This window comes from Hoplias malabaricus, chromosome 13 (assembly GCF_029633855.1).
Source record: "Hoplias malabaricus isolate fHopMal1 chromosome 13, fHopMal1.hap1, whole genome shotgun sequence".
NCBI lineage: Eukaryota > Metazoa > Chordata > Actinopteri > Characiformes > Erythrinidae > Hoplias > Hoplias malabaricus.
The window spans coordinates 26,120,251-26,134,293 of NC_089812.1; the positions used below are offsets into that span (position 1 = coordinate 26,120,251).

General features: G+C 43.3%; 1 protein-coding gene across 2 annotated transcripts in view; it reads right to left on the bottom strand.

Moving 5' to 3' along the window:
* Positions 1–6,881: 6,881 nt before the first annotated feature.
* mpp3a (MAGUK p55 scaffold protein 3a) overlaps positions 6,882–14,043 on the bottom strand; it is a 31,069-nt gene continuing 23,907 nt past the window's right edge. For both annotated transcript variants that reach the window (XM_066642343.1, XM_066642342.1), the window contains 6 exons: positions 13,648–13,809; positions 13,199–13,279; positions 12,233–12,326; positions 11,148–11,256; positions 10,662–10,796; positions 6,882–10,287 (listed from right to left, as the gene is read on the bottom strand). In XM_066642343.1, coding sequence (XP_066498440.1) covers positions 10,108–10,287; positions 10,662–10,796; positions 11,148–11,256; positions 12,233–12,326; positions 13,199–13,279; positions 13,648–13,809 — 761 coding nt within the window. In that variant the 3' untranslated portion in view covers positions 6,882–10,107. The remainder of the gene's footprint in view (positions 10,288–10,661; positions 10,797–11,147; positions 11,257–12,232; positions 12,327–13,198; positions 13,280–13,647; positions 13,810–14,043) is intronic.

Consider the following 14,043-nt stretch of genomic DNA (forward strand, 5'->3'; position numbering starts at 1 on the left):
GCACGTGAATATGAATAGTATAATTAAATGCACTTGAGACCACCCTGGCAGGTGGATTGTGGTGATTAACCAGCACCTTTACACTTGTACAAACACCGTGTGTGATGTCTCGTTATTCCTTTGACACTCATTCGCTTCATATAGATACGAGGCACACTTAGCGAGTCAATAATAGATAAGAGCCTGCAGTGACACTGGAGTCTGGTGTCAAGGGTCTGTTGGAGGTCTGATACTGAATAGGCTTCAAGCTGTTTGCATTTAATAAACCAGCACATCTTTACAGTCTAACGTCTAACATTATTAACCCTCCATCACAACATCACGCCCTCAGACTGGCTCCCACGCTCCAGACCAAGGTAAACACGGCCCTGCTGCACTTCTAATGTCATGCTAACATGTTTACCATCAAACCAAGGGCTGCAGACACAGAATTAGCCACGGCATGTTGACCCTCTTCACCATTTGATCTTGAAGCAGACATTAGCTAACACTGATGCTCTTAGGTGCTGTTGCTGACGATTAACCAGCAGAGAATACAGTAACAAGGACACAGCTCAACTTAACCACTTGTGGCTTAAGAGGGATGATACCGAGTGTTATACTGTGTCCCAGTAATGCCTTTAGTATTTATGGGTTGCAGTGATGTAATGTTTTTGTCGTGGGTGCCATATTGGGGGCTGATTGTCTTGTTATTTGTACACAAGCTTCAGTAATCATGTGTAAGACACGACAGACACAAGCCACATATCCCAGTTAACAGGTAAATAATCTGATCCCACTGTTCCTGGAGCAGGTTCTTAGAGGAACCCTCTCTTCCAGAAGTGACATAGGAAACAAGGAAATGTACTCTGTGTTTAGCGTTGTAGCTTTTCTCGAATGAGCTCTGGAATTCACAAATCACAGGTTTGCCTGTAGTGTAGAGAAGCAGCTTGGCACTTTATGAAGTCTTTAGCTTAGGTAGATATATGTAACTCAGCTCATAGTATGGGTTGTCGGGGGTAGCCTTGGCCTAATGGTTAGAGACCAGGCTTGGTACTGGAAGTTGCCGGTTTGATCCCCAGGACCGGCAGGAACATCCAAGGCTGAAGTGCCCTTAAGCAAAGCACTGAACCCCCAAATGCTCCCTGGGCGCTGGGGATGTCTGCCCGCTGCTCTGAGTGTGTGTTCACAGGCTGTGTGTGTGTGAGTTCACTGCCACAGATGGGTTAAATGTGGAAGACACATTTTGTTACACTTTGTGTAATTATTATTATCCATTCATTCATTATCTGTAACCCTTATCCAGTTCAGGGTCGCGGTGGGTCCAGAGCCTACCTGGAATCATTGGGCGCAAGGCAGGAATACACCCTGGAGGGGGCTCCAGTCCTTCACAGGGCAACACACACACACACACATTCACACCTATGGACACTTTTGAGTCGCCAATCCACCTACCAATGTGTGCGGAAACCCATGTGGACACTGGGATAACACACCAACTCCTCACAGACAGTCACCCGGAGCAGGACTCAAACCCACAACCTCCAGGTCCCTAGAGCTGTGTGACTGTGACACTACCTGCTAAAATGAAAATGGGTTGATCCAGTTTATGACAAAGGCTCTGAGGTAAGATGTAAATGGAACCCCAGTATGTAAAATTGCTCCACCATCTTTTACGTGGGTGTTTCATTACTTTTCCTGCTTCCTTAATTCTGAGGCATGCTGCATTTATTACACATTTTATGATTGGTCTATTTTGGACACATTGCACCAACTTAGGAACAGTGCTTTAGTTAAATATATACATTTATCAGCTCCAGGCCTGCTCTGCACTGCTTTATCACACACACACCTCCATCCTCCTGTTACTGCTACTCCTTCCACCTAGACCAGTCTGAAGGGACTTAAACATGACAAGTTTTTACGTTACGTGATTGTGTCTGATCAGATTATAGACCTGAATCATATCAGTGGAACATCTGCGCTCCGGAGCTTAATTATCCCACAAAAGGACATGTGTCTGGCATTTGCCTGAAAACAGAATTGATAATCAGGATGGAAATGAAAAGCTGGGGCTTGTGAGGATGTTAATAATGTTGGTCTGAAGCCGTGGGAATGGTGGGGATTTATAAAATAAAAGCGTGTAAATGAAGCTCAGATGCGTTCCTAACAAAAGTCTGTAGATAAACGGCCAGACGAGTTCATCACGGCCCTGAGTCTGCTCCGAGATGAATGTCTCTTTTATTCCATTTTCAAGGCTTCCATTAACGTGTGTGTGTGTGTGTGTGTGTGTGTGTGTGTGTGTGTGTGTGTGAGAGAGAGAGAGAGAGAGAGAGAGAGAGAGAGAGAGGGAGATGAGAACACAATAAACACAAAAGCTGTGTGAATAAAAGCCATGTGCGAATGTGCACGCCTGCTCATGACTTGTTGACAGAAGTGGAAAGAGGAGTCTTTCTGGAGAACGAACTGAAATTAGACCATTTTAATAAACGGTTTTATTGGTCTTTACACGTCAGAAAAATGATCGACATGGTAGGGTTTCTTCTTCTTTTTGGAAAACAACCAGTGAGCACCAGATACTGTTAAGTCAGTTGCTATTAGAATATAGCGCTTATCTAATAGTTTCATGTGCTCACTTCATAGAATCTTGTGCACTGTGCGATCCCTAGTACTATGTGATCTTTAGTAAACAAACGAAAAAAGAGAAAGTAGGCAAGCCTAGTTTAGCCGGACCGCTATTAGCCATGTTAGCCATTGTCACTGAGGTGTTTGTGGGATTTCAAAAACAGGAAAGCCCAAAATACCTTTGTCATCGGTAGGTCTGGAGAAGCTTTGGTGCTTCATATTGTGTTTGTTTACCCGCCCAGCTCTGCTAGGCTATAACACTGTGAGGCTCTGAGCTCCGAGTTACTGAACCCCGACACGCCCATGGACGAAGCAACGGTTCACACTGAAGAACCTACTATTCTTTGGTTCCAGCTGAGAATGAATTTTCTGGTTCGCAAAGTAGTTTATGTCGGTGGAAATGCGCCGAATGGTTTCAAATTTAGTTCAAGAAATGGAACCGTTTCCTTTCCTTGTTGGTGGAAAAGCGCTATGTGAAACATGACTGAACCAAAAACAGTTGGTGTTGTAGTGCCACCTTGTGAAATACGACTGAACTGACAGCAGAAGGTGAAATAACGTTCGTACTCTCACATGTGCGCTTCAGCATTAGGAGTCAGTCAGTCAGTCAGTAAGGGAAATACCTCTTCTAGGCCGCCCTGTAGGCAGTCTGGCAACAATGAAGGAGAGAGAGAGAGAGAGAGAGAGAGAGAAACTGAACTCTATTAATGCCATCAGTTCACATTCCACCAGTAAACACTGACTCGCATGAAAATACTGATAAATTCAGTCGCTCAGTCAATAGCTAAATGAATATTAAAACAAACAAATTTTTTTTACAAATTATAATAATGATCTTAATAATAATAGGTAGGTAGAGTCTCAGTCACACAGCTCCAGGGACCTGGAGGTTGTGGGTTCGATTCCCGCTCCAGGTGAATGTCTGTGAGGAGTTGGTGTGTTCTCCCTGTGTCTGTGTGGGTTTTCTCCGGGTGCTCAGGTTTCCTCCCACAGTCCAAAAACACACGTTGGTAGGTGGATTGGCGACTCAAAAGTGTCCATAGGTGTGAGTGTGTGAGTGAATGTGTGTGTGTGTGTGTGTATTGCCCTGTGAAGGACTGGCGCCCCCTCCAGGATGTATTCCCGCCTTGCGCCCAATGATTCCAGGTAGGCTCTGGAGCCCCCGCGACCCTGAACTGGATAAGGGTTACAGATAATGGATGGATAATAATAGGTCCATAAAAGTTAAGCCATTTGCAGAAATATTGCACAAATTAAAAACCAAAGCCACATCACAGTCCTGACCAGAGTCCAACTTGCTCTTTCTACTGAAATAAATAGCGGTTTCAGTCAGACCTGGAATAAAATGAATCAACTGACATTTCTGTATCTTGTTCTGGTCGTATGAAAACCCTAAAATAAACACACGAGTCTTCAAACAGGTAATAATTGAACTAAAATTATAAGCAAAGGCTTCAAATGCTCATTAAACATTGAAACACGGCTTCCCTTTTAACACGGAAAGGACACTCAGAGGTCACTGAAGGGTTTTAAAACAGAGACACACACATTAACAGCTATGACACCGTGTAAAATCCTCCACGTCCAGCTGCTTTGGCCAAAGGTGGTTAATAAAGTGTCCTCCGCGCAGGCGAGACCTCACAGATGAGAGTAAAATGCACCCTCCAGGGCGTGTCCATCCGACCCGAGGGCTTTGTCTGATTAAAAACCTTAACACGCCCCTTGTACAAGGCTTTATCCTGAACACAGTTCAATGCCACGTCTGTCAGGCCCCCAGCACTACATACAGACTGAGAAACAGAATGAGAACAGGGAGAGGAATGAATGAGGAGAGAGAGAGAGAGAGAGAGAGAGAGAGAGAGAGAGAGAGAGAGAGAGAGAGAGAGAGACCCAGCCAGCACGTGTTCAACTCGTGTGACCCAGGTCTCTCTTATTTAACCGAGACAGTGCGAGGTTCTGTTCCGAAGAGAGCCCCCCCGTTCCTCTCGTGTTCGTGAGGCGTTTTCTTCCTCCGCGTCGCGCCGTCCTTCTGAAGAAAGGCTCGCTGAGGTCCTTCAGCCTGTTTCCATGACAAGACGGCGGTTACTGAATAATGAATGTCTGGCGCAGTACACCTTTAAGGCACCTTAAGGCTGATGAGCTGTATGAACCTTGCCTGAGGCCTGGATTATCTGAGCTTATTTGGCTGGAGGTCTCCTGCTGGAGAGAACAGATAGAGGCCGTGTGCACACTGCCTGCAAGCCGGCGAATGAGGGACTCCATTAAAAGCCAAGACTTTTCTTCAAGGCAACTTGTCCACTTGAAAGATGAGGAACTTTAAGACCGTGGAGAAAATTAAGTGGGTGAAGTGAAGTGAAGTGTAGTGAAGTAACTGTGGCTGAGGCGTCAGTGGAAAACGTTAGCTGCGTTCTCAGCTGTGCATTGACCCCGAGACAGCGACATCAGTGATGGGTGACCTCTACAAACATTAGTCCCCACGCGAGTCCGTCGTAACGAGCCGTCCATGACTCCCACTGCTGAGCGCAGACTGTGTTTAAGATGTAGAAAGAGAGAACAGGAAGAACGGCAGGAACCAAATTTCTCTGTACAGCGGCGGTAGGCCTCCTCCAGCAGGATTTAGTTGGAGCTTTAATGTAATACAGTGCTGTTTACTCCGCCCCAGCGCTACAGTGCTTTAATGAGCTCAGGAAGGTGTGTGTAGGATGAGGAGAAAAGCCTGCGTACCCTGTGGTGCTGCGGGGGGAGGACTGCTTCAGCTTTAAATCTTTTATTTTATATTATATTATATTATTTTATTTTATTTTATTTTATTTTTCCCGTTTCTTTCAGCGTCTCGAACGGGCTGTATCCTGAAACTCTGAAATGTGTGTCAGCGCTGCACTGAGTCTGTATCGCTCAGATTAAAGGAACCCAGAAACATACTTGGAATCCTTAATGAAACCAAGAAACCCAGCCAAGGCGGAGCGGGGTAAATTTAGATGGCCTAGAATGGTAGAAAGCAGAAGTAGAGAGAGGGGAAAAGTTTATATCTTACTCTTAGTTCTCAAACACTCCAGTTCCCAGGGTGTGTTCCTATAGGGTCCCTGGTCATGAAGGTGATGCTTGAGAACTTTACAAAGGCCTCTGTCCTACACGACCCTTGTATTGCGCTAACACAACCCTGCATCCCAGAGTGCCCTTGAGCAATGCCACACAATGGGGGGGGGGGGTCCACACTTGTCACAGGGATGCTGTTGATTATTTTTCGTGTGCTCTGTGTGCACAACTGACTGTCTCTGTCCTCGCTGGACACACTTTAGAGTACCAGAATACACTAATTATAGAGTGTCTATGTGTCTGGACAATACTGACAAGCTGTGGTCAAACCGCATTTCAAGGAGCCATTTGACAGTTTATTGTTTTCATGATGGGTTGCCAGAAATGTATGTGAATATCTGCAAATATAAATAGTACAAATGTTGTAAGTGGCACATATGTGTGAATTGTCTTTCAGTAAAATATGGACAAAACCACCTTGAAACCAGGCAGCAACCAAACCCCTCAGACTATGAACCGCCGTCATTTTTGCAGTGTTTAACTGTTTGAACGCCATCTCACATTTCTCTGATGTTGGGTGAATGAAGGGCTTCCTCAGTGATGGCTCTGTCTTTAGTGATTTCTTAAGTGTTCATCTGTAATGGCTTATCCATTTCAGGGTCACAGAGCGTACCGGGGTCTGGAGCCTATCTGGAATTATTGGGCACAAGGGAGGAACACACCCTGGAGGGGGCACCAATCCTTTACAGAGAAACACACACACTCACACATATGGACACTTTTGAGTCACCAATCCACCTACAAACGTGTGTATTTTTGGACCGTGGGAGGTAACCGGAGCACCTGGAGGAAACCCACGCGGACACTGGGAGAACACACCACACTCCTCACAGACAGGAAGAGTATATATTTTTACACCTTTGTTCTTAGATCTTTCATTCATTAAAGCAGATTTATTCAGAGTTGGGCACACCCCTCTAGTGGGGCATGGATGAATTGCAGGGGTGGGGATATGGTAAAATAATAATAAGAAAATATAATAATAATAATAATAATAATAATAATAATAATAATAATAAACGCAAACTCTCATCAAACAGTGTTTATAAACTGACATTTAGTATATAAACAGTATACATACACTGTGGGTGGGTTGAACTTAGAAAAACTGAGAAATGGGGCCTCTGAAGGAAAATGTTTAATTTCAATTTATGAGATGTAGCCAATCAAGACATGTCGAGTGTTCAAAATGTCCTTTATTTTCTGTAACACCACTAATTCATGTAATTACTGTATAATAAGCCTTAATTACTTAGTAATAAGCCTGAGATTTAAAGGGATTACATGTGCCACAGTTGTTTTGCATTTTGTCTAGTTAAGGTTTTTGACCAGTCACAGAAAAATGATTATAACCTGATATTTATTGTATATTATAAAAATATCGAATATACCATTGTTATGTTTTTTTGCTATATTGCCCACTTGTGCATGCTTGAAACATTGTCTGCCGGGAACTGGATGTAGTATAGGTGTTAAGACGTGTGAATGCAGCTACTGTTGGACAGTAGTTCAAGAACAAAACATTGCAGACTGTTTTCAGATGTATTCATGATGTATTACCAACATGGAACATTCAGTCCGGTAGTGGATGACAAATGCATTGACCTCAGTGAAGGTATTACATATTTACATAAAATGTACACATTTACTTGAAAGAAAACATTTATAACAGTGCATTTTAATACCGTACTTCTCCTAAACCAAAGAGACTGTTCTGTAAACATTTCCCAGTATTATCATTAACCCCCTGGTATTAATTATATATTATAACCAATCCAATAAGGTAATCATTTGGACAATAATGTAACAAAAATGTGCCTTAACTGACTCTGTGTGTTATTTGAGGATATAAGCTACTCACTCATTATTAGAAATGGCCACACACTGTGGGTTTTTTTTTTTTTTTTCGTCATCTACATCCAGAGACTGCACCACAAAGGGGTGCTATTGTGCTTTGCAACAGTTAGTTTCACTGTTAGTGCTTGTTAGTCTCTAACCCCTTTGTGTATAGTAGGTAAGTATCACTGGGATCTCCCTCTCACCCATCACTCCCTGCAATGCCACTCCCTGGCCAGCACATCCGTTATTTGTTAACTAACACAGCAGAGAGCTGGGCAGTTAGTGTTGTCCTCCAAGCATGTTGAGATCCATGGTATGTTGCTAACTGGTCTCAGATGAATCTTGGTAGTATCATGTGATTGGGGAAGAACTGGGAGGAGCTAGTTAAAACTGGGTAAAAAATATAGTTTCTGTGTATTTCCGAGAGCCTCTTTAGCACCCCCTTGTGGCCCAGAGTTTGAGCACTGCTGCTTTACATTAAGTGTTTAAGATTAAACGTACACTGAGAAAGGGTCTAAAATGATCTTTAAATGAACTTATGTAAATAGATAAAGACATGTTTCTAAACGTTTTGAGAATTTGTGATTGCATTACAATATTACTCGGCAATTTTTATGTTAAATAAAAGGGTTTTATAACATCAGTATATTCCTGATGGTTGTCTAGAGGACAGATCTAAGTGCTAAGGGAACAGTCAGTGGCACAGCAGAACGCTGCTGCTTGTGCTGCTGAGCTACAAGATTTTTCTGGACATGCATTACTAAGAGCCTTTAACTGCTAGCTCTGAGTCTGAGAATGTGTTTGTGAATGTGAATGCTAGCATGCTTCTGTAACTTTCTTATGGCATGATGCAGCTTGTGTAGCATGGTGGATAACACCACTGCTTGCCACATGGTAGCTTTGGGTTTGATTCCCTGCCCAGGCAAGACCGCCATGCTATATCTATGAGAGCCTCTGGGCTAGACTCTTAATGCTACATTAGCCTACATCTGGCTAATTCAGACTTCAGGGATGAAAGGAAAAGTTAAAGGTGTGCACATAAACAGCTACAGCTTGTCAAGGGTTGAAGCAGTGCGTCCAACAGTGCAGGGGTGTAAGGGGGTGAATGCGTGCAGTGGTATTGTTGCCGTGACAACAAGCCCACCATGCTATTGCTATTTTTTGTCTAAGTAATAATCTAATGAACAAATACAACAAAAATGTCAGTTTTAAAAAAAGTTAAAAATCAAAAAATATATAAATAAAGCAGTGAATAAATAAATAGCCTTTCATCAAAAATAATTTACATCATCCGGAATCGACACAACCAAGTTAAAAGAAAAGCAGCCATATGTATTATGCAGGTCAATGTCCACATACGCTGCTGAGCAAATGTCACAGACCACAATTCTTTTATTTAATTTCAACCCAAAACTACCTGCGGTCATCCAGTGCAACCCTGACCTCATCTCTGTTCATCCGAGTTATGTATTTAGTGAAAAAATAAACCTCTAATGCTTTACAAGTCTCTTAGAAGCAACTCTACAGTTTAACTTTCATTCAGACTACACAGATCTGTGAATATTCCTTGAAAATTGACAGGATTGGTTCCTTAGATTTATGACATCATAAACCCTGGCTGTTGGAATTCACAAATTTGAGACTGTTTTGAAATTGAAAATCTCAGCTATGGTGTCGACCGCTTACTTCACCCATGACACATGCAGCAAACAACACAAACATGTAAACAATGTTCAACACTTGATTATCATTGAGGAAAATGGGGGTGGTAATTAAATGTAAATTACTAATTTGTCAACACCACAGAGCGAGCCAGCTTCCATTCATTTAGAGCATATTTTAAAGACATCCACTGGTATTTTGTGTACATCTCATTGTGTAATCCCCAGCACATTCGGTCATGGTGAGGTCTGGGCTCTGGGGTCCTCAGTGCAGTTTTCTGAAGACATCAGCAGCATTTTATTTTGAAATTGTGCTCATAGCTCTGCGTCTGGCTCTACCTCCTGGGTCTTCTCCGTGCCCTCGCCATCCATTCACAGTGCCCTCTGGGGGTGAGGAGAAGCCATGCCGCATCTTGGCGAGACGACTATGGGTTCCATCCGGGAGGTGGAGCAAGAAGTAAAGCTATGAATGTGGGTGGGGCCGGAGCTGTGCACACTGCTTTCTCTTCTTCTACAACAACAATATATTGAACTTTATAGTCATTTTGGCTGGAAATGAAATAAAGGTGTGGTCTCTGACTTTCACACAGCACTGCATTGTAAACATACCAGTGTAAATCAAATTTAAATGTCTTGTATGTCCCTTGTCTCTCAGTAGCTATAAGCCTCAACAGGTTCCTTTGGGACAGTGGAGTCATGCCGATCTCTAGAAACTTGGGTTTTCCGGCCTTTACTTTCACAGAGAGGTCCATGACACATTCCCATGAGGGGACAGTTGTCCTGCGTTCCAAGCTGGAGGTCAGTCTTATGGATATGGAGAGAATTCCAGTGTCCATCATGGGTGGTGTGTTTATTGTTTTTGTTGTTGTTGTTTTTTAAAATCCATTTTGGGGTCAGTAGAAGGTCACTAGGTCCTGACCCAGCTGAGCGGCACCCAGAAGGCGTCCCTCTCCAGCCGCTCCAGGATGCCTCTCAATTCTGTGCAGGCACTGGCTGTGTCCTCCTTAATCAGGACCCGGTCAATCAGATGACCGTACTGCTGCTCGATCTGCTGAGCGGACTGACGCATCTCCTGCATCTCCTCCTCCTGAGGGACAGAGACAGAGAGAGATATATATTCATGCATTCATTATCCGTAACCACTCTATCCACGAGGCAGGAACACACCCAGGACACACACTCACACGCTCAGCCAGTCACTTACAAACACTGCCCCTAATGCCGTACCCTATGAGTGTGTGTGTGTGTGTGTGTGTGTGTGTGTGTGTGTGTTGTCATTGTCTTGGATGTGTTAAGCACATTTGAATTGTAGGATATGTTCTTGTTGTGGACAGTTTGACCCCTGCTCCATTTCACCTCCAACAGCCTGCTGTTCCAGGGGTCTGTGCCCCTCTACTGTCCAGTCAGATACAGTGCTTGTTTAAGGCAGTAGAGGCAGAGAAGAACAGCCCAGAGACTCACAGTAATCCTGCCGTGTTCTCCTCCTCCTCCTCCCGGAGAGGTGGCAGCACTGCGCCGTCTGCGGCTCTCGGGAATCCGCGGCTTCACAAAGATAACGTAGGGCTTAAACTCGGACGTTCTCAGTGTCTGCAGAGCCTGGAAAGAAGAAACCAAAAGGTCAAATACACGGTCTGTTCTTGATTTTAAAGAGCGTAAGCAGAAAAACTGGGAGAGGGTAATGATCTGAGGGACTTTGACCAGGGTCGAACTGAGGTGGTCATTTGGAGATGCACTGATCAAAATGGCCGTCACAATTGGGCCCTTGTCCATTATTTTTTACCAGATGTTAATCATTTCATCTGCCAGTGGCTGAAGGACCTATGGGGCAGCACTACTACTTTTAGTGTTAGGGGACAGGGATTATCTAGGATTGGTTTACAGATGGCTGGTCATTCTATTGGTCAGCCCAGGCTCATTTTTCTAAACAGCTTCAAAAATCCTCCGTACCTCGGGTTGGACATCCACCAGACACATCTTGTTCTTGGCTTGAACGGAGCGGATTGCCTCTATACTGGTTCCGTACTGGTTCTCCTTATATTCCCCATACTCTATAAACCTTCAGAGCAGAACAAACAACAATATTAACCCCAAAATCCCACTGCATTCACGTCTATTCACTGTTCTAGAGTATTCTCCCCATTCACAATGTTCTACAATGTTTTCCCCATTCAGAGCCTACCTGGAATCATTGGGCGCAAGGCGGGAATACACCCTGGAGGGGGCGCCAGTCCTTCACAGGGCAACACAGACACACACACATTCACTCACACCTACGGACACTTTTGAGGAAACTGGAGCACCCGGAGGAAACCCACGCGGACACGGGGAGAACACACCAAACTCCTCACAGACAGTCACCCGGAGGAAACCCACGCGGACACGGGGAGAACACACCAAACTCCTCACAGACAGTCACCCGGAGCGGGAATCAAACCCACAACCTCCAAGCCCCTGGAGCTGTGTGACTGCGACACTACCTGCTACACCACCGTGCCACCCCTCATCCCATTCATGACGTTCTTAAATGCTCTTCCCATTCACCCTGTTTTACGAGGTTTCCTCCATTCACACAGCTCACACAGTTCTAGATTGTTCTCCCACATTCACACAGTTCTAGCTCATGAACCTGTTGGTAGTATTAAAACCCAAGTCATTCCACAGCAGCCACTGATACACTGCAGTGATTTATGATGCTTCAGCTGATGTTTAATAACAGGGCGACTGATTGCTGCAGGTTAGTGTATATTCAGTGGCTGAGATGACATTTGGAGGAAAACACTAACAGGTTACACCCTGACGTCCAAACGAAAGTGTACTCTCCTGTGACTCTGAGCTGAGTGTTAGTGTCTGTGTGGAAATGTCGTAGTGGAACGAGGCTTAAATGTGAACTTCCCACAAGTGTGAGTGTGTTTTACACAGCCTGTCTGCTCCAGCTGTTTGATGTAAGCTTTAACTCTGGAAAATCAATGGGAGATCATCGAAGTAGAACAGACTTATGCCCTCAGTTTAAAAGCCTCAGCTCTTATACTCACTTGTTGTTCTGGGCGTCCGTGTCGAAATCCTGCTTGGTGACAAAGTGGTACTCCACACCCTCCTTCTCATGGCTTTTCTTTGGCCGGGTGGTGTCTGGAAAGAGTTCGAAAAAACAAAAAACAACTGATCCAAACAATTTACCTTGAGAAATGTGTTTTATTTACAGTTCTTGTGTTTGTAGGGTGTTTCCTGGGCCCTCCAAAGCATCACAGAACGACTAATATTTATAAATACTTAAAAATAAATATTAAATATTTAAAAATAGCATTTCAAAATATATACTTATTTATTTAATTGCAGGGAACCATATTATTTCTATTTAAACTATATAAACATTTACAATTTGTTTTTATTTCATTGCTAAGGTTTGGTTGGAGAACTAAAAACAAAAAAGATCAAATAAAAATCACTCTAGGCAGTGTGAAAGCCTTTGGTTCACAACTGATTGTGAATATGACTAAGAGTATTGCCATGTTTTAGCCAGTTTTTACAAACAGAAAACAGCAATAACTCTATGTCAGGACTTCACTGAAAACATCACTTCCAAACTACAGCACCAATATCACAGCTATAATATGTTAATGTTTCTTACACATTTCATATGAAACCATCACAATGTCCTTCTAGATTTAAATGTGGGATTCAATTGTAGGATGTATTTTTATTCAGGGAGTTGTTCATGTTCCAAAAATGTTCATGTGCGTCAGCATTAGCCTATTGCTAACATAATACTGGAAATCCCCTATAAGCACAAGATCATAGAGTTAGGTTTATCTTACTTTTGTGGCCCATTTTTTGTTTGCTACATCATTTGAACACAGCACGTTGTGGTAAAACTTCATGATGAATGGACCAATAGAAATGTTCAAAAATAAGACTGCAAGATCAATGTCTAAATTTGGTGTAGATGGTGGTCAGGGCTGTGCATTATCATATGTTACTACGTAGATGGTTTGTACGCTTACGGGGTACAGCTACAGCGTAGCGATGGGGGTTTTCTGCAATTAATTTCTGTTTCAGCTCATTAATGCGTGCTCCAAGAGAACCTGCACACACAAACACACAAAAAAAAAAACTCTTGGGTTAAACCAACAACAGCAAAATACTGCAAAGAGTAAGAGCCAAACATGACCATCGCTGCCTTCTCTGACTACTCCAGTCCATGTTCTACCAACACAAAGGACTTGGTATAACATACTCATGGCCGCTAGGGGTCAGTATCATCACAGGAAATAACGACGAGAGTCTGACACTGGCTGTTTAGATTTGTAAATACAATGAATAAGGGCTCATTTGTGTTTGATAAACTGACTTAAGTAAACCAGCATGTGAGCTATGATCCTATGCTTATGACCATATGTAAAGTCAGTTAAAGTCCTTCAAATATTCCAGTGGGAAAGGATATGCTACTTACCGATAAGCACCACCAGTCGGGGTCTCTCGTTGGGTCTCTGCTGGTATCTTGTCACTTCTTCGTACGTCAGGAACTCTGTCTCTCCGGGGTCAGAAGCATTGGCCTCTCCTGTTGACCCCTGACGATCTTTACGACTCAGACGAAAACTTCTTCTCAAGCCGGCTGAGAGCAAGAAAGAAGTTATGAAATGATTAAAACCTGACGTAAGAGGAGATATATTATTATTATTGTTATTAATATATCATATTTACAGGACATGACTGAACTGTACAAATGAATAATGTTATATTCAGTTGTGTCTTTGGTGCTGAAGGTTAAACAAAAGCACTCCTCACACAAACTTTTTTTCTATTTCATACTGTCAGAAACCATCTCAAACAAACTACTTCAGAGACC